Raw genomic sequence first — 24,474 nt, forward strand, 5'->3', positions numbered from 1 at the left:
ACCTGAGGCTCTCATGCACTGAGGTGTGAATGGTTGTGAAACTGCCAGGTCAGGGATGACCCAATATGTTAATGGTGGTGAAACTTTCTTGGGAGAGATTTCAAGATAAAATACCTGATAAGAGATGTTGTTGTCTCCCTCCTCTTTTAGAGACTGCTGTTCCAGTTTAACATAGATAAATATCTCGATTTTCTCTTGAGCTGTCTTTCTTCTCTGTCCAGAATCTGCACAAAAAAAGTGTTCCCTATCCTTTACATGCAGGTGGACTGCTGAGTCATGTCCTGAGGAGCTGTCTCTCCTGTGTTGAGCCATGGACTTGTGGAGCAGTTGTCTCTAAATATAGGTCTGTGCATTCCTGGCTGCACTGGACTGAATGTCCAAAACTGCCCCGCTTGTCTTTGGTTGTTTTATCTGCAGGTTGAACCAGTTTTTGCCTCAGAGTGTTTGCTGGATCTGAAGTGGACCAATATGCTGTGCTGAGAGAAGATCCTTCTAAACTTCTCAGGCAGACCAGCTACTTAACCGACATTTTTTTCTTCTCTTTGATTGCTGTATTGCTTTGTTTTATTCAGATGACTCTCCTGTCCTCATAAAAGCATAGATGGGATTAGCCACAAGTTTTAAGTGTTTTCTTAATACGTGTGTCTTCCTTTTATTTTCCCTTTATCCTAGTATGGACAATGTCAATATGACAGTACCTATGTTAGTGTAATTTCTTCCTTTTTACATTCAGTTACCCATGTCTGAACAGCTTAGCAACACAAAGGCACAGAAGCAAATCCACAGAATTCTCAGTTTTACACTTTATTGTTTCAGATAACACTGTTGTGATCATGCCAAACATGCACAATGTCTACAGTAATTACATAACTTAAAGATTTGTGTTTTGATGTGCGGGTATGAGCAGACTTGAATACTTTTTGAAGTGACTGTATGTATAATTTCTTTATGCTTATTTGCTTTTACCTAAAACCAGTCATTTGCAATAAAGACTGCAACACAACTGCAAAATATAAAGCAAATCCTAACTCACAAATACTGTATGTTTCTGTATGGCTACTTCACTTAAGACTTTTTCAGCTACGGGTAGTCTGCAGGAACACAAACCTAAATGTCTCAGTGTGTCCCAGCTGTTGGTATAATTATCTGCAGCACGTCAGAGATGACATTTCAAACCAAGGTTCAAGTATTACAGGTGACACACATCTATCCCAGTGACCAAATGGAAAAATAAACACAGAAATAAAGAAACTGGTTAGTCCCTTATAAGGCATCTCTACTGAAATCACATTTTGGCATAATACATGGAATGAATAGTTGCAATTATTTGTCATTATATGAATTGCTGCAGACGCTAAGGAACCACTGTGTAGTTCCTGCACATGACTAAAGAATACAGCAAGATGGAAGGATAAAAACCTTAACATCAAAGGGCATTTTTATAGCTACAGAGTACACATACATGTTGGCTGTTAAACACACATTCCTTCTCCAGTGCACTTCAGACTGACACATCAGCAGCCACATATCTATCCAGTGGAGCCTAGTGAATGAATGTTTTATAGATCTGTTTGCACTGAGTTCGTCAAAGCAAGATTCTCCCACAGAAAATGTTTTAGATGACACGAAGTTGCTCAGTTGTCTGCGTTTTTATCATTGGAGCTCAATCCTATCAGAAGAGTGATTGCATAAAAGGTGCTTTGCTTGCTTGATAACTGTATATTTGCGATAGAATCCAAGTAGGAGACTGAAGCTGTTTCTGCACCATCATTTGTGTTGATGCCAGCATCTTTTTCCTTAATGTGCAGTAGCATTCAAGTTGACAGCTATGGGTTCATATTTCTCAGTCACATGCATTTAGAAAGCCTCATTTAAAGATCAAAAAGAGCTGAAATGAATCAACTCATTGTTTAGAATTTTTTAAAAAATGTGAATAATCCCATGATTGCACATCAGTGGGTTAAGATTGCTGTGGTTCTGACAGTCTGGTTGGGTTTTAGTTTGACAGATACATTTAATGAATTCCATCCAAGTCAGTCATCAGTCAACATGCATGAATAACATTACCTAGAAATAACATTTTTAAGTATTAAAAACTAGGCCATTGTTAAAATGAAATAGTCATGCCTTCCCCTGCAACACACTGAATCTCACTGAAAGGCTTGATGCTCTGAGCAGGCTTTAATACTCCAGTAGTGGAAATGAACTGGGACCAGTGAGGAAAAAAACAACAACTGAGATTCTTACCAGGCTAAAAGATGCTAGTAGTAATAGTTTGTTTTCTAAATTCATATATTATTAAAAACCCTGATATTTGTCTTTTTTATCCTTGTCACATATCTACTCACAACTTCTCTCTCCACCTTACACAGAACAAGATTAAACCAAACCTTTAACACATCACCTCAGTGCCCAGTTGCTATGTGATTAGTATGCAGGAGATGTTATTTTTATATTGCAAGTCATAGTTTACATTTGTTAAGACAATCTCTATGGCTCTATTTCCATAACTGTGGAGACAGAAGGGTGAAATGCAACAGCCTGTGTGTGTGACAGAGAGAAGAGAGAGCGACAAGGCAAGCAGGAGAGCAGGAGAAAGAGAAACTACTGGACGCTAAGTTTATTAGAAGATGGAGGCGACATCCCAATGAGCTTTGAGTCTGACATGGGACTAACAACACCCTCAATGAGGTTCTTGTTGCAGTCTCCTATGTTGCTTTCAGAGGACAGTTTGGAGTAAGTGGCACTTCCTGTCAGGTCAATGAGATCTTCCAGAGCTCGAGTGTTACTCATGCCACAGTGCTGCATTTCGTTGACGGGTGAGAACTCTGGGATTGAAATGAGTTCTTCCCTTGAAGCTGGGCTGAAATATATTAATAAAAACAGCAATTACATAAAATATTTAGGTTTTTAACATCTAAATCATTGGCGCTCTTGATGACCTAGTGTGTCTTGAAGTACAAAATTTAGTGCTACCTACTTTTTTTCCAATATAAACTCATAATGTCACATTTTCATAATAAATGTTTACCTGCAGACTCACCTGACCTCCATCGACTGCACCTCATCACCAGACCCTGTTCGCTTCACATCTAGCGGCTCCAGTTTGATGATTGGTGGTGGTCCCACCGGCAGGGGTGTCACAGGAGGTCTGATGACCTCCACCCGGGCCCCTCCCTGAGCCTTTCCTTCAGCTGACGTCACATCCAGGCTTTTCTGTTTGCTTACTTCAGCAGTTCGATGACTGCTCATCAAGGCACTTCCTTCACCCTTCACCGCTCCGTTCGTCATACTTCCCTCCCTTTGGTTTACTTTGGCATCTTCTGTCGGCTTTGTTGGCTGTTTATTCGTTTGGTCTGTGACTTTCACATTTGCTCTGCGCTGCTTGTTTACATTCATTTCCGCCTCTTTTCCCTGCTGCTTGAGAACACATGCTTTGGCTTCTTTGTTAAGTTGGCTGCTGTGCTCTTCGCTGCTTTGTTTGGTGTCGGGTCTCTTGTCAGGAACACTGTGTGTTGGTGGAGCAAGATAAGTGTTGTTTTTAACTTGAATGCTCTTCTGATTGTCCATCTGCGATGCTGCTTCTTTCTTCACGGTTTCCTTTGTTCTGGCCTGGACCTGCTGTTTAACCTGAAACTCAACCTTTTTGACTGGCTGCTCGTTGACCTGAGCAGTAGTTTGAACAGTCTTTACATCCCCTGTGGAGAGTAAAACACATCACAGTGGGCTTCACTTTATTTGGACTGTCCAGTTTACATCATTATTTGAGCTTGGATAGAAGACTCTATCCATTTGTCCAATATTCAATTCAACAGTAGTAGCAGATGTCACATATTATCAGCTGTACTGGCCGAACAGGTAATAAATATCGACAGTGGCTCCAATGTAAAACCCTGCTAAGTCTAGAATTAACACTGGACAGCTCAAACAAAGTGTTAGCTCACACTTTGCAGGGCAGTCCTCCTGGAGACAGCGCTGAATAAATCTTCCAAGGGCATTTCCAAGAGCAGCTAATTTTGCAGTCAGCTCCCACGGTGCTGCTCTACAGTGAAAGGTGTCCTATCAGCACCAAGAACAAAGTCCTTGGCTGCTGCTCCATATTCCATTACATGACGTATAAACGCCATCATAGATTCACAATGCATGGCGCAAACAATATGTTGCTTGGGAAACTTAAACTAACAGGGAAAATTCTTCTGAATACCCAAAGCTTCGGGATTATTACGAAACAAGACATTAACAAGAATGCAGGAACAATATTGGTATCTGTCTACCATGGGGATTTTACACAAGCCAACTCATTGCACATGCTCCAAATTGACTAATATATGAATAAAATCATAAACCACACATGCCCTGTTTGCATTTTTACAGCTGCAAGGCATACAGCGAGGGGCGGAGAAAGCATGGACAGCAAGCAAACTTAAAGCATCTGCGGGGCGACTGAATAACGTACTAACCTGCCGACTTCGCCTCCACCTGCTCCTCCTTCTGATTCAATGCAGAACAGAGACAACCAAGTTTGTGGTAATCAGGACACAAAACCAAAGTATCACCAACAGTACATTTTAATAAAGATAACAATAACAGAAAGTTTAATAAATAAAATTTGAAAAAGACAAAATCTCGATCACATAATCAGCAGGCGCTTAAAGGCAGCAGGTTTACTGTATGAGAGCAGAAGGTGTCTCTTACAGTACCTTCAGGTCAGCTTCACCCTTCCTAGTTCTCTTCATGATCTCCTCAATTCTCTGCAAAAGCACAGTAACAATGAATGACTTTGTGAGAAAATATGAAATTCAATGCCAAAATGCCACCAGTATACAGTGGTACAGGTCCTTAATGAGGGCATTTCTATTAAAAATAACCTTTTTTCTTAGCTGTCTCTCCTCCTCTTCTTGTTGCGCCTGCAGTTCTCTGTCTTGCCGCTGACGCTCTGCATCCTCTTGAGCCTGGACCTTGACTTTTTCTTTCTGTTTAGAGTATTAGAGCATATATTTGTAACCAGAATGTAACTTAAAAACATACAATCCAGTACACGTAGGTCTAGAAATAAGGTAATACCAACAGTCTAGCACACTGTAATGACCCCTGACCTCTCTGTCCATCTGGATCTGTAACTCCTTCTCCTGCTGTTCCTTCTTTTGTTTGTCGTCTTCTTCTTTCAGCCTGTTATTATCTTCCTCTCTTTTCCCTCTCTCCTTCTCTTGGTGAGCCTTTGCCTCTTGTTGAGCCTTTGCCTCTTGTTGTTGCCGCTCCTGTGCGGTTTTCTTCTTCAGCTGCTCTTCCCTCAATCTGATCAACAAGTGTAAAGACCCGTTACACAGATTTTTAATTTATTTACCGTTTACTTCATGCTGTTTTTAGTCTTTTTGTATTTAATAAACTCACCTTTCTTCCTCCTCTAGTTCCCGTTTTTTATCCTCTAGTTCCTTCTGAGCTCGAGCCTGACGCCTTCGTTCCGCCAGCAGCCTGGTGGCCTCCTCTGCATTTGTTGTGCCAGCTGCCACCTTCCCTGCCGATGTGCACGGTGCTGATTCTGTCACACATAAAAAGATGGAGTAAGAATCATCCAAATGTACTAAAACTGAATGCAAAATGAAGAGTCACTTGTATAGAAGTCCACCTTTTTTCTTGTCTCCATCCTGAACGTTGTTCTGCGTCTTCTTCTCTGACGAATCCACTTTAGGAGACATGGGGTTCTTTCTGTCAGGAGACTGGTTTCTCACTTCAGCTTTGAGATGCTTGTCAATGTGTTCACCTTTAGGTGATTTGTTTTTAGTGATGTCAACGTTGACCGCATTCTTCTCAGCTTGTAAAATTGTGCTGCTGATGTCAGGATTCTTTTTCACTGCAGTCTCAGTTTTGGATTGTTCACAATGTTTTTCCAGCTTCTTCTCCTCTGATTTCCTGTCATCACATGTCAGGTTTGGGCGTTGTCTTGTTGGAGAATAATGGTACTGATGTGCACTGCTGGGAGACTGGGCACGCATCCTAGACACCAGCCTGCAACCAAGTACAGATGTCTGCCTTAAGAATTAAGTGTTTCATGAGAAAGTGAGCAAAAATATTGTTGTGCAAAAGACTGACAGCCCACCTTTCATGTCAGCAACAAATAATCTTACTTGGAGGTAGTAGGGGAAGCCAAGTGCTTGGTGACACCGGCAGGAGATTCAGATCTTCTCACAGGGGATCCACAACCCGGGGATGCAGTTCTTCTTTCTCTGCGCAGCCGCTCTTTCTGTAAGCAGTGATTTAAAGACATAGCTTGGATTCAAAAATGACAGTTGTTGTTGCATATAAGGTATAGAATACAATTCGTGCATCATCTGACCTTGGGGGTATTGGGTGTGGACTGAGAGCCTCCGTGAAGTCCAGGTCTGCTGTGATCTGCAGGGTTCAGCGAACTGCAGAAAGGTGACCTGTGAGGGCTGCAGGGAGCTGCGTGATGACAAACATGATGCTTATCAAATCTAATAACGGTGAATAACCACTGACAGAGGGATAATAATACAGCATCGGGGGCAGGAGGGGAGTTTGCCTGGACAGTGTGTGCTGCACTCAGCTGAAGCTGACAGACTCAGTTTTGTAGCCAAAGTAATTTGGCAGCGATAACATGAGGGGCTGCATTTTAAGTCAGGGTGTAATAAGTCGTGGTGATCAGTTTTCAGTTTGAGTGGAAACCCTTCATCTGAATTGTTGTCTTTGAAATGCCAGAATGACTGAATAAGCCAACGGTCATGAGAATGGGGTGTGTCTGCTCTTTTGATTTTAAATTAAACCATGAGTCTGTTTGCTACTATGCAGTATGTTGCAAGTACACACATGCCAGCATGGTGGCTGTGAACAACAGTTCAGATACCAGTTCCCAACATTTGTCTCTGTGCCACACCTCAAACAATGACAGCAAATGAAAGCACACACAGACCTTCGGCAAACTCACGATCAAAAAGCAAAAGTCCTAAACATAAACCGCATTATACAACACCACAAAGAGTATTTTTGTCATCTTTTGAAATAATGTCATCCATTAGTCAGTCATCACTAAGAGCAATCTCAAAGGAGTGCAGTCATCTCGGTGGGGTGACTGTATCTGTGGCTATTTTAGTGTTCATATTTCCATTCTAGGTCATGTGCTAATAATCTCAGTGGACCAAGAGTCAGCATCACTTAGGTGGTTTCATTTTGAAACCCTTTCCCCACATTATCAAAAATAAAACATGAAACAAACACTTAAACTGTGCAAATAATACTCCAATTGTTTCACGTCAGTGAGATTTCCAAGTCATCCTGATCCACTGTTCTTTAGCCTGGTTGTAATTACAGAGAGCTTAGTAATCTGGGGGAACTAATCCGGAGGTTGACTTCTGGAGACAGTTTCAGTCCTAATTAAATGTGTTTACTACAGCAAACATGTCATATAGGAATACGAGAGTTAGGGGGAGGAATTAATACAGGAAAACATGTTTCTACCAACAATGGTTAGTCAATGAAATAACTGATGCTTTTTCTTATTGTTCTCTTTTGCCAGCATGGAGGTCCATTTAGAGTTTGCCTCTACAAGACAAGACAAAATAAAAGTCCCACCAAATGGAAATGTTCTAGATCACAGTCAGGCCCATATTTTAGGATACATTCTATTATAACTTATACAAATAACTTTTAACTTGCATCATTGAAATGTCAACAATATTGTGCTTTCAGTTTGTCTTTTTCAACTCAATCATATAAGCCACTGCAGTAGAGCACAAACAGCAAACATTATGAATCCTGCAGTATATCCAGTTGACTTTGCAGAGACACACTACATATACATCACATTTGCAGAAAAAGAGAAGCATTTTAAGTCCAACATCAGAGCCACCTAACAGCCATGCATCACAGGAACAACACAACTACCTTTGGTGCTATATTTCAGCTCAGACACAAACACAGCATCACAGACACGGTAAATGTTGGATGAACGGGAGAAGAGGCGCATTTGGGAGGGCAAGGGGGCTTAACTTTACCAGATTCGCTGACAGCAGGAAGGGGGGAGGCAATGCCATGGGAAAAGGCGGAGGCAGCAGAGAAAGGGAGTGGGGCATTCTCACAGTCACCTATAGGCAGCAGGCGGAGCAGAGCAGAGCAGAGCAGAGCAGAGCAGACAGAGCGTTATGAACAGTTCATCTGAGCAATTCCTCATCCAGCTGTAGAGACGTGGTGGGAGTTAACATACCGGCAGGGATGTTGTGATGCAATGTAGATGAAACAGTTGTTGATTTTGGTCTGATTAAAAGCCACCACATGTAATTTTTGAGAATTTTTGGCTGTGGTGACGGGTTATTACTTCATTCATTCACATGAGTGCAGTGCAACACTGTCACCGGTGCAGACATGTAATTCCATCCTGTCTCTGTAGGGAAACTGGAACAGCCACTCATTTCTGTTCATGCGTACTTCAGCAGCCAGGTTGTTGGCAATGATCAGGCCAAGAGATAGCTCCAACACACACACACGCACACGCACACACACGCACGCACGCACGCACGCACGCACGCACGCACGCACGCACGCACGCACGCACGCACACACACACACTCCTTCTGTCATGGTATCTCACAGAAATACAGCAAAAATGTAATGCTTCTGCAGAAAAAACACAATTTCTCTTCTGTGTTCTGCTGTTTAAAGACCACCCAACTGTATTTTCTGTGCCTTCCTGTTTCTTGTCTCCACAACAATCTTTATTTACATCCATATTCCTACCTGCTCCTGTAGGGCAGCCCCTGCTCCAGCGTTTTGTCCTCTGCTCCAGCTGAAGGCTTCGCTCCAGAGAGCGTTTCAACAGGGCCTCAAGTCGCTGCTGAATGCAACAGAGCAGAGACTTTAATTTGATTATTAGTATTTCTTTGTAGTTTGTATAGTAATGGATTTGAGGCTGTGATGTACCAGTAGGCTCTAGATGTGTAACCATTTTATATTTTAACAGATGAAGTCCCCAAGATCTGATATCACATAAACTGTTATTGTCAACGTCTTAAACCGTCACTGATCACACACAAGACCACTACATTTGTATCTTCTGACCTTCTCCTCCTCGAGCTGCTGCCTCCTCTTCTCCTCCACTGCAGCTCTTCGCAGCTCCTCTTTCTGCCGTTGCTCCTCCAGACGCCTCCAGCGTTCCTCCACTGTGCGTTCGTACTGCAACCGAGCTCGGCGCTCCTTCTCTCTGATCAGCTGCTCCCTGGCCGCTGAAAGAGACAGAGGTCGCATGTAAAAAAACAGAGTAATGAGCCAGTACTCATAGCCAAGGCTTTTTGCTATTCATCCTTTTGTGTAGACTGTTGCATCTTGAATAAGCAATAAAACATACATATTTGACTGTTCAACAATCTGATCAATACATTTAATCCCTATTCCTATGCTTTTACAGAGAGTGTTGTTTTCATTTTCTTTTAAGTAACAAATCACAATATCTGCTATCATCACATTAACTTGCATGTGTTGAAGTGAATTTGATTTCTTTCTGTCAGTCCACAATGAAGATTAAGCCGTGAAGATAGAAATCCTTCTCATCACAGTGTAACTGCTGGAGCTGTAGGATTATCTGTGAGTGGGAGACCTACTTCTATGGACTATTCTATGTTACTGTCACACTCTCCGAAGTGACACAACTACTCGTATCAAAAGCTCAGTGAACTCGGAACGAATCCTCTACTGGCTCCTCCATAACCAATTAAACTGCAGAAAGAAATGTGCCATGACAAAATAAAACTTTTCTGCAAGAGGAATAGGAACCCAGAGGCATTTCAGAGCTTCTCATTTCATAAACTCAGCCTTTCTACTTGCGCTTGTGCCAGATAAAACCAAGACATCACCTACCCAGGCTTCTCTCCCTCTCCTCACGTCTCTCTTTGGCTAAACGCATCCTGTCATCTGTCTTCATGTAACCCTCCATGACTGAAAGATGAGAGGCAATGTCAGAGAGCAAAGGGGGGAAAAGTGTCAATGCAGTCAAATTACAAAAGAAAACAGTGAAACTCACTTTGTTTACCTCCATGGTTGTTACTGCCGTTAGCTGCTAAGTGTGACGGGGATGCATGTCCATTCATGTGTGGCTTCTTCTCTGAGTTAGATGGAGCTGGAATCACCATGACCGGGGGGGAAGAGAAAGCACACTCAGCTTAGTCTAAAGAGGTATGACATCAGTGTCCATTACTCAGCTGCAGGTCTGCTTTCCTACCAGCAGAGGGAAACATTAATTCAGCTCTGTGTGGGGTTACTCTGTGTTAAATGCAGTGTGGTGCAAAATGCCCTGCGCCAAGGGCAAACTGCAACAGCACGCAAGAGAGAGAGGAGACAGGAAACTGTCCTTGATGTGGTAGTCACTGCACACATGCTGAATGTCACTTTTAGTTATTGTTGCTGAGCTTTCTGTAACCAGCTCCTCCATTCACAGACAACAGAGGAGCCCTGAAACACACTGTGCTAACAAACAGTACATAGGCCAACAGATGCAGACTCTAGTAACTACACAATCATACATCAGTAACTGAATTCCATCCTGATGAAACCACATGGAAGGAAAAGTGAGATTTATGTGGCACAGGGGGATTACTCACTAGTCTTTCCAGTTCGGGCTGGAGAGCTGTGACTGTTTGTTGGAGATCTCTTGTCAGGAAGTAGACTGATGGATGGTGGTGCCATCTTCTCCCCTAATGCACAAAACAGAAGAATTAATAGATATAAACATGAGCTCCTATTCTCACATCAGGATCACAAATCATAGCTAATTGTGTGACTGGAGAACATTGCTGGTAATAAATACAGTCACAGGGTGTGTGTGATTGGAAAATGTGTGAACAAATGTTCATGATTAACAGATGAGAGCAACTGTACATATTAACTCATATATTATAATAAGCCTGTGAGAAACAGACAACAGAATTAGACTAATTATTCACTATGTCAAAAATTCTTTAGATTACATGCTAGGGATAGACTGATTGTTGTTTTGGCTGATTATCAGAGCCGATATTGGGAGTCTTTTAAAGGTCAGTATCATTATATTCTTTTAAAAACAGTTTCCGATCAAATAAATGAATCCAAAAATGCACAACACTGTCTTGAGTAATGTTCCACCCATAGCACTATCTGATTGGTTATACATCATAAGTTATAGCCAGAAGGATAAATGTCAAAAGCGCTCATATAATTTTCCACAATGTTTCCACAAAGTTTTGTTAGTAATCAGCAGTTTTGATCCTGAATAAACCATATTGATTGATGCCTAATATACATTAATATTAAGTAGATTTAGTCAATCAAACATCTTAATGTTATAGTTAAGCTAAGCAAATCAAACAAATATAAGATACATCTAAAGTGTAATAGGATTTTGTAAGATGTTTGTCTTGACACAGTACTATTATCTTTGAACATTCTTCAGAACAGCAGCGTAAAGTTGAGAGAAAAAAAAGTTTAATTCCACAAATTCACTGAATCAATATGTGCATTGTAGGCTAAACTGTCAACACACAGCCGGTCGCTGCACTCGATCAAGTGAATTACTCTCTTTTCAGTCTGGGCTTTTATTGTGTACTGAAAGCTGGCAGACAGCATCAGGTTTGGCTGACTTCAGACAGGACACCTAAACTTTAATGCTCAGCTGACTTAATTAAACATATCAATGCACCCATTCATCAATAACTTGTATTTATCACTTTTGGTGATGTCACATTTTAATAGAATTTTTGGTGACTATAAGGGGAGTCAACCTCTTAATGAATATGTTTGTATTTAGTGTAGCTTCTGTGGCTTTGAGGATAGTAAAGCTCAAATTCTGCATGTTATTTCCAAATGCAACAGAGCTGTTTAGGCATTATTCTTAAACATGAAAGCTGTTATTGTAGATTTGCAAGTAACAGAAACAAAATTAGGGATGAAAACAAAGGACTCTTTCTTTTCTTTTGGCTTTATAAGATAGGTCTTAAAGTTCCATCAGAGCTGTATCCATCAGCCTCTGCATCTTTTCCAGTATTTTCTCAATGAAGCAGTGAAGTAGTGAGCTGGAAAATAGTCTCTTATTCCAGTTGCATCAAATTTGATTATCTATCTGCAGGGAGATTTCTCCTCTTTCAGGGTGTGGAGAGTGAAAACTCAATAACACAGTGGATGATTAATCTTCATGCTGCTCTACAGAGACCCAGTCTTTAACCCACAAAATCATCACACAGCAGTTCGATGCTCATACAAACTAGACAGTACAATCAAGGGGCCTGTCCTGCGTTAAAGGCATTAGTCCAGTCCTCCTCTCTCCGCCCATTTGAACCCTTTTATCGGATTTTATCGCGTCATCACCAAAATACAGCAACGCAGCCTCATTATTTCGCTTTGAACTGATCATTTTCAGAGTTCTGATGCTGGTAAACTGTCCTCACAAGAGGAACCAGAGATCACACAATGACACAACACAGAAACGCACCAAAGAGGCGTCACTTATTTCTCGTGATTGCAACCATCAGGCCTTGTGATTTGGGTTTATTTCACTGAAAAGCTGTTACTGCGTTGTCACCCATGCTTGTCACCGTCAGCACAGTGAGCATTAGCGAAAATCAGGAACAGAGAAGCGGGATCATCGCGGCGCAGCGGCATATAAAGCGGTGCAAATGTCAGTTGCGTCATCCATGAGTCTGCCTCAAATCCCTGCGTAAACACAACCAGGCTGATGATGATCGCACACAAACAAACACCGGGCATACCTACCTGCTAGTGCGCCGGATGGTGATGTGACCGCCTTCTCCATGGTCAGCCAGAATAGAGCCAAATGTGCAACGGAGGCGCAGTTCAGCCTACACGGTCTGCAGTGGTGCCGATGCAGCGCAGGTATCCGCTTCCGATGAGCGCAGCCACAGCGGACAAAAAACAAGCGGAGACCATTCAGCCGGATACTCTGAAGGTCATTATGAAGGCTGGGATGATGTGGATGGAGGAGAGAAAGAGAGAGATGCTGCCAGACTGAAGCGGAGATGGTGAAGCGCAGGCAGTTTACTAGTAGCAGACCAAACCGTGCGTCGCAGCGCAAGCGCGCCCTGATCCAGGCTGTTAGCACATTACCGGCAGATGGAGGTTTCCTCTGCACACACTCAGCAGCAGCTTCAGACCCTCCTCAGCTGACTGGACTGCTGGTCTGGATGCTGGTGACTAACAGGACATTACGCAGAATCGGTGTGTGCTGCTCAGGTCCAACTCAGTTCAAAATAATCCAACAAATAACAAATAACCTCACAGCAAACCTAGACTCTAAAACAATTCAGTAGATCTGTTAACACCACTTAACCAAGGATGCAAGGAAAACATAAAAATTTACTGATCTGGATAAACTTTATAAGTTGCAAACATTGTTTTAATGGGTTATGTTGATATAATAGTTACATTAAGTGAATATTCAGTGTAATTTAAACTGAAATGTTGATTTAAAACGAAATTAAAGTTGTAGAGGATGAATGAAATTGGCATGATAACTTAATTTTTCTGCAACTTGAGTGTAGGATCAAACACTTCAGAAACCCATGTTTATGCTACTAGCTATAAAATAATCGATGATTTAAAATAGACAGACAAATTCTCCTGACTAGACTTAGTTCACTGGTTAAACATGATTTCATTAGAAGTTCTCATAACTCAAAAAGACTGACTCATTTTTTCACTGTCAGGTCCAGATATTTTTTTTCAAAAATGCAACTTGTCAAATGTGGAACTTGCCTGTTATGACACATGAACTGTGTCCACTCAGTGCAAATGAAAAGAGACATTTTCAGTTTTTCAACAGTCATTCCTCTGTAAATGTCACTTTTAAATATCTCTGGTGAAAGAAAAGACAGCGAGAGAGAGATTTAATGCTTCATTATAATGATAAAAATACAATTTCAATAACATTTAGACTCCATTTTTTTTTCAACTGTCAACATTTGTGACCCAAGCAAGAGCTACAGAGGGTCACATGTTTTCCTATTTTTGTTGGGTAATAACTATCATAACACTACATCTGACACCAGTAAAAGTCTTTGTCGTGATCATAGCTGGATTAAGTGGCTGGAGCAAAAATAGCTGTGACCTGATAATAAAATCATTTAAGAACACACACGACTATAAGCTTACTGCAGCTATAAACACAGATTTCAAAGTTATTACATGTTTAAATAGGTCACCATAGAATTAGCACTAATGTTTGAGGTGTCAGAGAAGCATTATCCCTGCAGAATCCCTAAAAAGTCTACTAGGATTAATGTCATGGTCATAATGGCACTGCAGCCAACAAACATTTTCATTGTAATATTTTTGATTGATTGATTGTTTGGTTTATTAAAAGTCAGATGTCAAAAGATGGAAAATGTTGATCAGTTTTTCTGCAAGTCCAAGTTGACAAATGTCCTGTTTAGTCCACAACCCAAAGACATTCTATTTACTCTTGTCGAGGAGTAAAGAGATCAGAAAATATTCAGATTTAAGAGGTGGAAATCAGACAATTTTAAAAATGTTTTCTTTAATTTTTTTCAAACCAAATGATGAATTATCAAAACAGTTGGCAACTGATCCATTGATTGTTGCAGTTTGTGTTCATAAGAGGTCTATCAGCCAGTGAAACAGAACCCAAACATAAATATTATGACTATGTTTAAACAAAATTGATGGCATGACTATGGCATAAAATATGACAGTTTTCATTGTGCTAACAGTGGTTTATTGTAATAGTGAGCTCATTGTTTGTGGCAAAGGAAAGGATTATAACTTAGTGTCCTAAATACTTAATTATAATTACAAAAGTATATTAAAAACTGCTTATTTTTAATGAATAAAAACGATTGATTAAGCTATTATCGTTAATTTAAAAGTTAATTGTAGTTTCATACATGTGTTTCTCACAGACACCAGAGAAGAAGAGGTGGCAGCAGCGTTGGTTCTGCCGTTATTGCAGGCAGAGAAGAAGAAGAGCGGCGCCGGAAGGACAGAGGCTGACAGAAGGACGGATCTGCGCCGTGCAGGGACTGTGCTGGGCTAGCTTAGGAAAGATGCTGACCAATATCTCTAACGTGTTGAGAGCTTGCGCTCAGAGGAATGTAAGTGAACACATTTTATACAGTAAACAGTCTTAGCAAAAGGCTGCATTACAGTCTGAATATGAACCCTCCCATATTTACCTAAACAGGGCTGTCAGCGCTGTTCTGACCTTGTCGGGCCGAACGGTAGCTTGTTTGGCTAACGCGGCTAAACTCTGCACTAAAATCTGAACTCTTTACGACTATTGCAGTGTTTTGGTCAGTGAAAGCTTTACTGACTTGCAACTCACTGATTGTCTCTTTACGGAGCCGGTGGGTGTTGTGTTATGAAAAGCTGTCTGCTAGCTTTAGTAACTTGTTGCTAATTCTGTAAAACTGTGGAATAAAATGAATCAAACATGTCAAACAGGTTCATTTATATCACCCGGAGTCGCTCTGACGCATTAAAATAAGATGCGTTTTTCTATACAGGTCTTTTTTTTGCGTGCTCATACTTATTATTGTTAGCATATCTCTTTATTTAAGGTTTAAACAACTGCTACTGTTAGAGCAATACTTATAACAGGGTTTTTATGTTCAGTGAGAAAACTATTGTCAATAGTTTTTAAAGTAAAAAAAAGGTCTTGGTATTGATACTGAAATGATTGTGATACTTTGGTGTTGACCGATATTAAAAATAGTAGAGAAAACTTTCAAACCTGCACATTTTATATTTTTTCTTTCTATATCCCCCTTCTCTCTCCTATGTCAGGGAGCTGCGGCTGTGGTGTCAGCACGCACATATGCTGACTTCACAAACGAGGCTACTTTTGAAATTAAGGTAAGGTTCAAACATGAGGTATTTTGTGATAAACTCACCCACGTGTATGGCAGTTTGTGATTTTTTTTTTTAAATTTGTGTATTCCTTCTCGTTAGAAATGTGACACCTTCAAGCTGGATGAGGGCCCAGCCACTCAGGTGGTTATGACTCGTGATGAGGGTCTGCAGTACTACCGTACCATGCAGACCATGAGGCGTATGGAGCTGAAGGCAGATCAGCTGTACAAGCAGAAGATCATCAGAGGATTCTGCCACTTGTATGATGGCCAGGTTGAGTGAACTATTTCTAATTCAGAATTGTCTCTATCTATTCAATGTAAATCTGTTGAGAGTTTCACTTTAATGTTAGCAGAATTACTTCTATTTACTGCTGCATCATTTTCAAAGATGCTGTGATTGAAATACTTCTTTAACTGACCTGTGTCTTTAGATTAATTTTTTGAGCACATCTCCCCACATGGAGGTCCACAGACATGTCAAGCTGTTTGTTTTTCTTCTCGTAGGAAGCTTGTGCTGTTGGTATTGAAGCTGCAATCAACCTGTCAGACCACCTGATCACTGCATATCGTGCTCATGGCTATACTTACACCAGAGGAGGGACTGTGAAGAAAATCATGGCTGAGCTTACTGGTAAGTCTGCAATTTTAAGACATTAGAGTTTTTCCAATGTGGGGAGGGAAGTGCAGTCATGCTGCAAACAGCCAGGAAAGGTCAAGGCACTCTAGCTTGCTGCAGGCATTTTTCCACTGCACCACACAGATTCACACTCAACTTTATTGCAAACTAGGGTTGTCCTTCAGTGAACTTTGGAATATAAATAAAGTTTGAATAAATGAACAGAAAGGTTAAGTTGTTTATCTGACTGTCTAATGAAGCTGAAGACATTATACTTCCTAAGACTTCTTCACAATAAAAGAACCCTATCGGTACTTCGGTGAAAAACTCTTAGCTTCAGGCAGCAACAGCATGAAAGGTTCAAGTTACATTAGGAGTAATTCAAAACAGCTCTGATACAACTGATAACAATAATCGTTAAAATAATCTACTAAAATAATTTACAAGCAGCGACACAGGAGTTAAACTAAACTCCAAACACAGACATAAAAGTTGAAGATTTACACTTACTGAGAGCTGAACACAGAAGAGAAATGACTTAACAAACAGAAAATATGCTCTAGGACCCTGCACAGTTTTGACACCGAGTACAGGGAGGGAATTTAGCATAATTTGGCTGTGATTGGCCTTTCGACCAAATATGACCCCAGGAGCACAGCTGTACGCTGCTGTGAGGGCTGCAGAGGAAGCACATGTCATTATGGTTAGACTTGACCCAGTGGAGGGAAAAACCCTCAAGTAATGTTCACTTTAATCATAATTGACTTTAAAATTTCATCAGTTCTTCTGTGTTTCTTTTACTTCAACTTGTCACCATGTTTCTGTTCTGATGTACAGGCAGAAGAGGAGGCATTGCAAAGGGAAAAGGAGGCTCTATGCACATGTACTGTAAGCATTTCTACGGAGGAAATGGAATCGTCGGAGCTCAGGTACATAACCAAAGTTTACTAACAATTCACTTTCAAGTGAAATTGGGTCAAAAAGAGGAACAGCAATTTGTGTCATGTTACCACATACAAGCAGATAAAATAAAGTGTAATATTTACATTGCATATAATAAACAAAACATGTCTAGCCAAGTGATTCAGCTGTTGTCATGTAAGGTTCTGCAGCTATAACTATGTTTTGTTGAATTTTGAGTTTTAACTTCGATGGAAGATTTGCAACCTTTGGGCTGAACCTAGTGAAAAACCTTTAATGTCTATATCAACTCATTCTCCCCAGGTTCCTCTGGGAGCAGGTGTGGCGCTGGCCTGCAAGTATCAGGGCAACAGTGAGCTGTGCGTCTGTCTCTATGGTGATGGTGCTGCCAACCAGGTATAGCAATCCCCTGCTTTTGAAGGTGCAAAAACACATCTTGTGGAAGTGTTTCTGCCATCATGGATGTACACAAGATCATCGGGCTTGCAGCTTCGTTAGATATTTCGTTATACTGAACTTAATTTGGACTGGTCACATTTTGTCAGATATGTTTTTTCTCTAATCTTGTATCTGATCTGTTCAGACCATCAGAACCAGGCATACATTCAAACTCAACACAGCTACATAATGTTTGCACTCATAAAGGGACATTAGTGAAACTTAAAAGCTAAAATAAAACACCTTCTAAAATCTCAGTTTTTAAGACTTTAAAATCACATCTGTACTTTGCTAGATATTTCTAATGTGAGCTAACAGGGTCTTGAAAACAGAGAAATGTGTCTTTTTGCCCATGTTAAAAAAATCCTCTTTGTTGTTTAACAGGGTCAGATTTTTGAAACCTACAATATGGCTGCTCTTTGGAAGTTGCCCGTCATCTTCATCTGTGAGAACAACGGGTATGGCATGGGCACATCCGTGGAGCGAGCTGCTGCCAGCACGGACTACTTCAAGAGAGGAGAGTTCATTCCTGGTGTCAGGGTACTGTTCTTACTCATGTCTTCAAACCTGTTTTCCCACTAATAAAGCTGACTGTAGGAATCAGTCATGTAGCTCAATGATTATGCTATGATAACCTAGCTTTAGTGAAGCGTGTCTGCTAAATTAATGTAATGTACTATGTATGTAGTATCATCCCTAACTTCCAAAGGCCATAGCCTGTGAGTTTATCACTCATTAATTACTTCCACCTTATAATGACTGCAACATGAAACTTGATAGAAAGTGTTTGTCACTGCATGTTTCTGTCAGAGTGTTCTCAATATGATCAGTTCAGTATAAATTGCTGTAATGTAATGATTTTGTGTGCAGGTGGATGGAATGGATGTTCTGTGTGTTCGGGAAGCTAGCAGGTTTGCAGCAGATTACTGCAGATCTGGAAAAGTGAGTAAACACCGACTTAATTACAGAAAGCAGAAAATGTACATTGGCATTTACTCATCTTAATTATTTCTGTCCCACTTTTCACCAGGGTCCTATTCTCATGGAACTGCAGACCTACCGCTATCATGGACACAGCATGAGCGATCCTGGAGTCAGGTACACGATTATAGCTCCTGTTCTTTGTAAATTTGCATTTTTGTTACAGTTGAAGTTTGCTTTGACTGACTGCTTTTGCTCTTTCTTGGTTCTCTTCAAATCAATAATGGTCTGACCTGCAAAAATTATCCTCACTGTGCCGCTGCCCCTTGCTTCTGCCACTGTTCCACAGTAGACTTTATGTGCTATCCTTCCCTCCGTAGTGGCTTTGCAATGCCCTGACCGCAGCCTAGGGATGAACTGACTACTAATATGGGTATTGGCTCTGTAGATCAACATCTGGTTAAAATTGATAATGAAAAAACATTGTAAATCAAAGCTGAATCAGAATTCCTTCAATTTAGTTCAGTTGTTCTATTTGTACTCAAAAATGTCAGAAAACTCACCAGTTGTGCACAATGAGTGAAATCAGTTTCTTAATAAGGCTTACTGAAAATACTGCTCAGTGTCTCCAAATGCTTACACATAGCTGTGATTTAATGTGATTATATTAGTGCATCCCTACAACATCCCGGCACCAATCTCTGCCCTTTTTAGCTACCGTACACGTGAGGAGATCCAGGAGGTCCGCAGCAAGAGTGACCCCATCTCCATGCTGAAGGACCGCATGCTCAGCAACAACATGGCCAGCGTGGAGGAGCTCAAGGTAGCAAATACTTCCTGTTTGGAAAATTAACAAACATAGCAAATTGTTGCAACATTTCTCTATCATTCTTAGACATTTGTTATGTTTTTATTTTAATTGCTAAATCTTGTTAATCCCAGATACATTGCGAGGAGTCAGATCTTTGACTTGTGTAGTTGAGAACATGAACATGAAGAGAAAGAACCTGATTTTATCATCACAGTGACTCCATTAATGGCTGGAATTGGGTTTGAGGCAAATGGACTGAGCCTACTTTTTATAGAACGAGTTACCTAAAACTTTTGAGGTTGCCATGACAAGAGCTAACTACACTAACAGTGTTTAAATGTAAAACATCTACATGTAATACATATTTATAGAAATAAATTTTGTTGTACAGTCAGTTTTTGAGTCAGAAATGTGAGGAAATGAGTTGTATGTTGAGAGATATGAGATGCAAGTCAAATGATGCACAAATAAAACTGTGTCTTTCTACAACTAAAGCACTTTAAAGACATTTAATTTGTATGTTTAGGTGACTGGTGACCATTTAAAGTTGTTAAATGTCAATGACACCCTCAAGCTTGCTTGATCACTACATGCACAATACCACAGCTTCAGCTGTTTGGACACATCTGCAGTGATTGGGGTAGCAAAACAAATTTGTAACAGAAGTTTGCCTTCTAAAAATCAAGAGCATGGAGTTAAAAAATTTGCATTTATCTTCTATTGGGTTAGGGATACTGTCAGAGTTTACATTCAAAGTCACACTGCATTGTTAAAACACAAGAAAGTGCTAGAGTGATGGGTTTTAGCTTCTGCCTCATCACCTCTTGTGATCCCAGGTGAAAGCAGCAGACATACTGTAAATGACAAAATGTCAATGTTTCCATTAGAACATGGCAAAAACACAAGATGTTTGACACATGCATGTATTTTTCTGTTATGTACTTAATGTACTCTGCTTATGCTGTCCTCTGTAAGTGCCTCAGTCATCAGAATCAATACAGAGAAACAAATTTTCACTGATTTTCTGTCTGTGTTGCGTCTGTAGGAAATTGATGTTGAGGTGAGAAAGGAAATTGAAGATGCTGCTCAGTTTGCCACCACAGATCCCGAACCCCCACTGGAAGACCTGTGCAACCACATCTTTCACAACAACCCTCCGTTGGAGGTGCGCGGCACAAACCCCTGGTCCAAGCTGAAGTCTGTTAGCTGAATTTTTTGATCCCTTTCTTTAATCAGCTCATCCACCCTAAAACATATTCAATCGTCTTTCTTTCACTCTAATGCGCACACATCATACAATGTACCATAAACTAGTGCCTCAATCCCAGAGCTTTAGGCATCAGCAAGGAATTTCATTTCAGTACTGTACATGTAAACCACAGGGGCCATATTCACAAAGAGTTGACAAAAACCTACTGCCATAATGATTTGTCAGTTTGTTACGGTGCTAATTATCACAGTACAACACAAAGCCTTACACAGAGAGATGTAGAAACAGCAGTAAGTTGGATAATTATCTAATGTGAAGTACATTTCTTTGTCACTGTTACCGCAGTCTCATGAAATTCTGTCCTACATTTATTTATATTTTTTGAAAGAATATTTAACTAAGAGCCAATTATCCTCATTTTAGAGCTTTCATTATCTGTTCAGTGTTTAAAATCACCATTCCCTGTCGATCATTTAAAGTGTTCATCTCAAGTTCACCAAAAGTTACAAATTAATACCCGTGAAGCGCAATAAATTTCCTAAGCTACTGTATTTAAAGTATATTGTGTCCTAATATTAAGCACTTCCTATTTTTTGAGAATGTTTTTTTTTTCTAATCTGGCCCTGTGTGAACATAAGTTGTACACTGTACTGGCTTGCTTGATGTTTTTCTCGGGTCATTATTGAGGTCACAGTGCAATACGAAAAACGCCATCTGTCACTGTTCAACTCAAAAACAGACTGTCTGACCTGTAAAATATAACTTTGTACTCTTTATAAATAAGTGTACATGATAAATAATTCAAGTTAATCAGTTCTTGTCTTTTTTTTTTTTAATTTAACCTCTTGTTACTAAGACACCATACAAGGCAGCATGGTAGAGAATCATACGATCTCTGAATATACTGTATGTAACAGAGAGCAAAGAATACCAAGAGAAAGTTTTGAAATGTTTTAAAATCTATCTCGCTGAACCAAACATGTGCCTGGCAGATCTGGTGGTGTTTGGAAGATGAATGTGTCGTCTTACGTTTGTGTCACACTCCAACCTGAGCAAGTGTGTTTGCATTCATGTGGTTGCTTTGCAGAAACTCTGGTGTGGTTGTTTGAGTTTAAAGAGCAGCGCATCCACATGTATTTGGAGAAGCTCTTATTAAATTGTTGGTATACGTAACTAAGGGTATTTATAATCCTCGATATTTGCAATCAAGATTCCCACAAGCTGAAGAGTTGCCTGCAGCAGCAGTGGATGTAAACATACCAACTTTTAGCCATTTTAGTGCTTTCATCCTCTAAGCTTCACTGCATGTTTTAATTTCCTAATCTAAGAGAGATGTCGGGTTCAGTATTATTGGTTGAGTGCATCAGTAGCTTTATGTGCCACTTGTATGTTTCACTAAGAAGGGTAATTGTAATAATAGTGGCACATTAAAAGCTCACATGCAGAGGATACATGGACATTTTGAATTTAAGTCTGCCTTTATACAGTACTGTGGAGGAAGAAATATCTGCAAGTGACACCTCAGGTAGCAAAATGAAAAAGCTGCATATTAACATGCAATGCTAGCAGGAAGCTACAATGTTGATTTGTAGCTATTATGAACATTGTAATAATGCTTGCAACCCTGTAGAGGTGTACCGGGGGGTCAAGCCTTTTCTCTCTGTAATGTGAGATGTATCTAGTTAAATCACAGGCTAAAATTGAAAATGTCAGTAATGTGTTACATCTGAGAATGGCTGCAATGTGAGAATTTGTGGTAGTGAACTGTTACATTTAGGGTGGCAGATGAAGCAAGCAAATATGCTCCATGGAAACATTGTTTTTATGTGTGAGCCGCTGTAATAAAAAGACTGTAAGGTATTGTGTTCATGTTCTTCTCTTTGGAATGGATGTCAGTTTTCCAGTAGTTCTTGCTTAATAAATGCCATAAGACATGGTTTAAATTTAATATCTTTTCATTTTCAGCACTGTCAAAGTTGTTTTCCAAATCTCTCCTCAAAGAAAGCAACTCTAGCCTTAAGGTTGAGCTTGCACCATCCTGACAGCAGCAAAGAGAAGAGGTTTGTAAACGTCGTACAGGTGTTTGAAATTCACTGTCTGGCCAAAAAATAGTTGCACACTAATATTTTCTTGGACTGCCTTTAGCTTTGAGTATGGCACTCATTCACTGTTGCATCATTTCAATAAGCTTCTGCAATGTCACAGCATTTACTTCCGTCCAGAGTTGCATTCATTTTCTGCCAAGATCTTATATTGATGATGGGAGAGTCGGACCGCTGCACTCTCCAGCACATCCCAAAGATTCTCAGTGAGGCTGAGGTCTGGACTTTGTGGAGGCCAATCCATATGAGAAAATGACGTCTCATGCTCCCTGATCCACTTATTCTCAGTGTGAGCCCTGTCAATCCTGGAAGTGTCATCACTGAATATGAAAAACTCCATTGATGGAAAGGCCTGATATTTTACTTAAGTAGTCAGCTCGCCTCATTCTTTGGGAACATAATGTTGCTGAACCTGGACCTGACCACCTGCAGCGACCCCAGACCCCCACAGGCTTGTAGACACTAGCCATGATGAGTGCATCATTTCATCTGCCTCTCTTCTTACTGTGATGCATCCATCACTTTGGAACAGGGTAAATTTGGACATCAGACCACATGACTGAACACATTTCTTCCTCGAAGACGATGGTTCACCACTATACTTCCAGGTTTTAATAATGTGTTGGACGGTTCTTAAACTGATTTTAGTAGTTTAAGAAATTTCCTTAGTTATTTTCTTTGCTTGATGCAGGCCAATAATTTGACCCTGAGACAGATTAATGTCCTTTCTATGACCACAGGATATGTCTTCCAATACGGTTGTTTAAGGAATGAGAAGCTCCTCACTGCATCAGCCAAAGTTGTTGCCAGCTGAAACATTCATCACTGCAGTAATTATCCAATGAAAGGCTCTTACTTATTTGCTTCGTTAAATCCAGGTGGCGACTTTTTTTTTAGACTGGCAGTGTACATTCACACACTTATTTATATGTGCATGCCTATATTGCCCCATGTTGACTAGTTTTTCTTTTTTTTGGCCTTTTTGCCTGTGTTATAGTGTACAGTGGAGAGAGACAGGAAACGTGGGGAGAAGAGCAGGGGAAACACATGTAGTAAATGGCAGCAATCATGGGTTCGAGTCTGAACCCATGTCTGTGGAATAAAATCAAAAGTAATATTAGTAGGAGACATTAAATGCATTTTGATTTTGGTTGCATTTTCCTCTGCTGGCTGCTGTCACTAAACTGAGAATGAAAACATATATTGAATGTGTGCATTCCTTTTTTGTCTCTTTTTCATTTCAGTACAGCAAAATTTAATCCCTCTAGACATATAACGTTCAGTCTCCTGGAGGAAAGTCCTGTGAGTTTCTGTACTGATATCTCTCTAGCATCCCTATAAAGCACTTTTAAATGTTAGTTTTCCAGCATGGTGGAATATTGACATGGATGGCATTAACGCTGGAAGGACACCATTTGCCAGTGAATCTGATGAAAACATTAATTTCATGTGTAACAAGTAGCATTTGCTCTGATTTATATGAAATGTAATGCAGATTTGGTGTGTGTTAGAGTGACTGAAATACTGAGGTGGGGTCCTCAAGCTGGAAGCAACCATGTGGAGGATGAAGCAGAAAGACGTGGGCACGGAGTGAA

At 40.4% G+C, this 24,474-nt stretch overlaps 2 protein-coding genes across 8 annotated transcripts; one reads left to right on the forward strand and one right to left on the reverse strand.

The window, feature by feature from the left end:
- Positions 1 to 790: 790 nt before the first annotated feature.
- On the reverse strand, positions 791 to 12,881 carry map7d2a (MAP7 domain containing 2a). 7 transcript variants are annotated; one of them, XM_023278157.3, is made up of 17 exons: positions 12,748 to 12,881; positions 10,605 to 10,697; positions 10,037 to 10,123; positions 9,865 to 9,942; positions 9,070 to 9,233; positions 8,749 to 8,845; positions 8,010 to 8,099; positions 6,335 to 6,441; positions 6,126 to 6,241; positions 5,627 to 6,006; positions 5,392 to 5,539; positions 5,097 to 5,295; positions 4,869 to 4,973; positions 4,701 to 4,751; positions 4,461 to 4,491; positions 3,044 to 3,698; positions 791 to 2,863 (listed from the first exon to the last, which is right to left on the reverse strand). In XM_023278157.3, the coding sequence occupies exons 1-17, from the start codon at positions 12,785 to 12,787 to the stop codon at positions 2,605 to 2,607; spliced, it is 2,700 nt and encodes an 899-aa protein (XP_023133925.2). In that variant the 5' UTR covers positions 12,788 to 12,881; the 3' UTR covers positions 791 to 2,604. The 7 variants fall into 7 exon arrangements, with proteins under 7 accessions (XP_023133925.2, XP_023133924.2, XP_023133923.2 ...); XM_023278156.3 differs by having other exon boundaries at positions 8,749 to 8,842; positions 10,028 to 10,123; XM_023278155.3 differs by having other exon boundaries at positions 4,461 to 4,488; positions 10,028 to 10,123.
- Positions 12,882 to 14,945: 2,064 nt separating this feature from the next.
- pdha1a (pyruvate dehydrogenase E1 subunit alpha 1a) lies at positions 14,946 to 22,637 on the forward strand. Its single transcript, XM_023278147.3, has 11 exons — positions 14,946 to 15,101; positions 15,793 to 15,861; positions 15,958 to 16,131; positions 16,365 to 16,491; positions 17,314 to 17,405; positions 17,701 to 17,793; positions 18,220 to 18,375; positions 18,706 to 18,777; positions 18,866 to 18,933; positions 19,471 to 19,579; positions 20,613 to 22,637. The coding sequence occupies exons 1-11, from the start codon at positions 15,054 to 15,056 to the stop codon at positions 20,775 to 20,777; spliced, it is 1,173 nt and encodes a 390-aa protein (XP_023133915.2). The 5' UTR covers positions 14,946 to 15,053; the 3' UTR covers positions 20,778 to 22,637.
- The last annotated feature ends 1,837 nt before the right edge of the window (positions 22,638 to 24,474 follow it).

The sequence above is a fragment of the Amphiprion ocellaris genome, chromosome 14 (genome assembly GCF_022539595.1).
Source record: "Amphiprion ocellaris isolate individual 3 ecotype Okinawa chromosome 14, ASM2253959v1, whole genome shotgun sequence".
Taxonomy (NCBI): Eukaryota; Metazoa; Chordata; class Actinopteri; family Pomacentridae; genus Amphiprion; species Amphiprion ocellaris.

Coding starts and splice junctions, on each gene's coding strand:
- map7d2a (XM_023278154.3), bottom strand. CDS start 12,787: ATGGAGAAGGCGGTCACATCACCATCCGGCGCACTAGCAG. Junction 6,007..6,125: donor GCTTCCCCTACTACCTCCAA/GTAAGATTATTT, acceptor ACTTGGTTGCAG/GCTGGTGTCTAGGATGCGTG. Junction 5,540..5,626: donor GGATGGAGACAAGAAAAAAG/GTGGACTTCTAT, acceptor TATGTGTGACAG/AATCAGCACCGTGCACATCG.
- pdha1a (XM_023278147.3), top strand. CDS start 15,054: ATGCTGACCAATATCTCTAACGTGTTGAGAGCTTGCGCTCAGAGGAAT. Junction 17,406..17,700: donor ATGGAATCGTCGGAGCTCAG/GTACATAACCAA, acceptor CATTCTCCCCAG/GTTCCTCTGGGAGCAGGTGT. Junction 17,794..18,219: donor GTGATGGTGCTGCCAACCAG/GTATAGCAATCC, acceptor GTTGTTTAACAG/GGTCAGATTTTTGAAACCTA.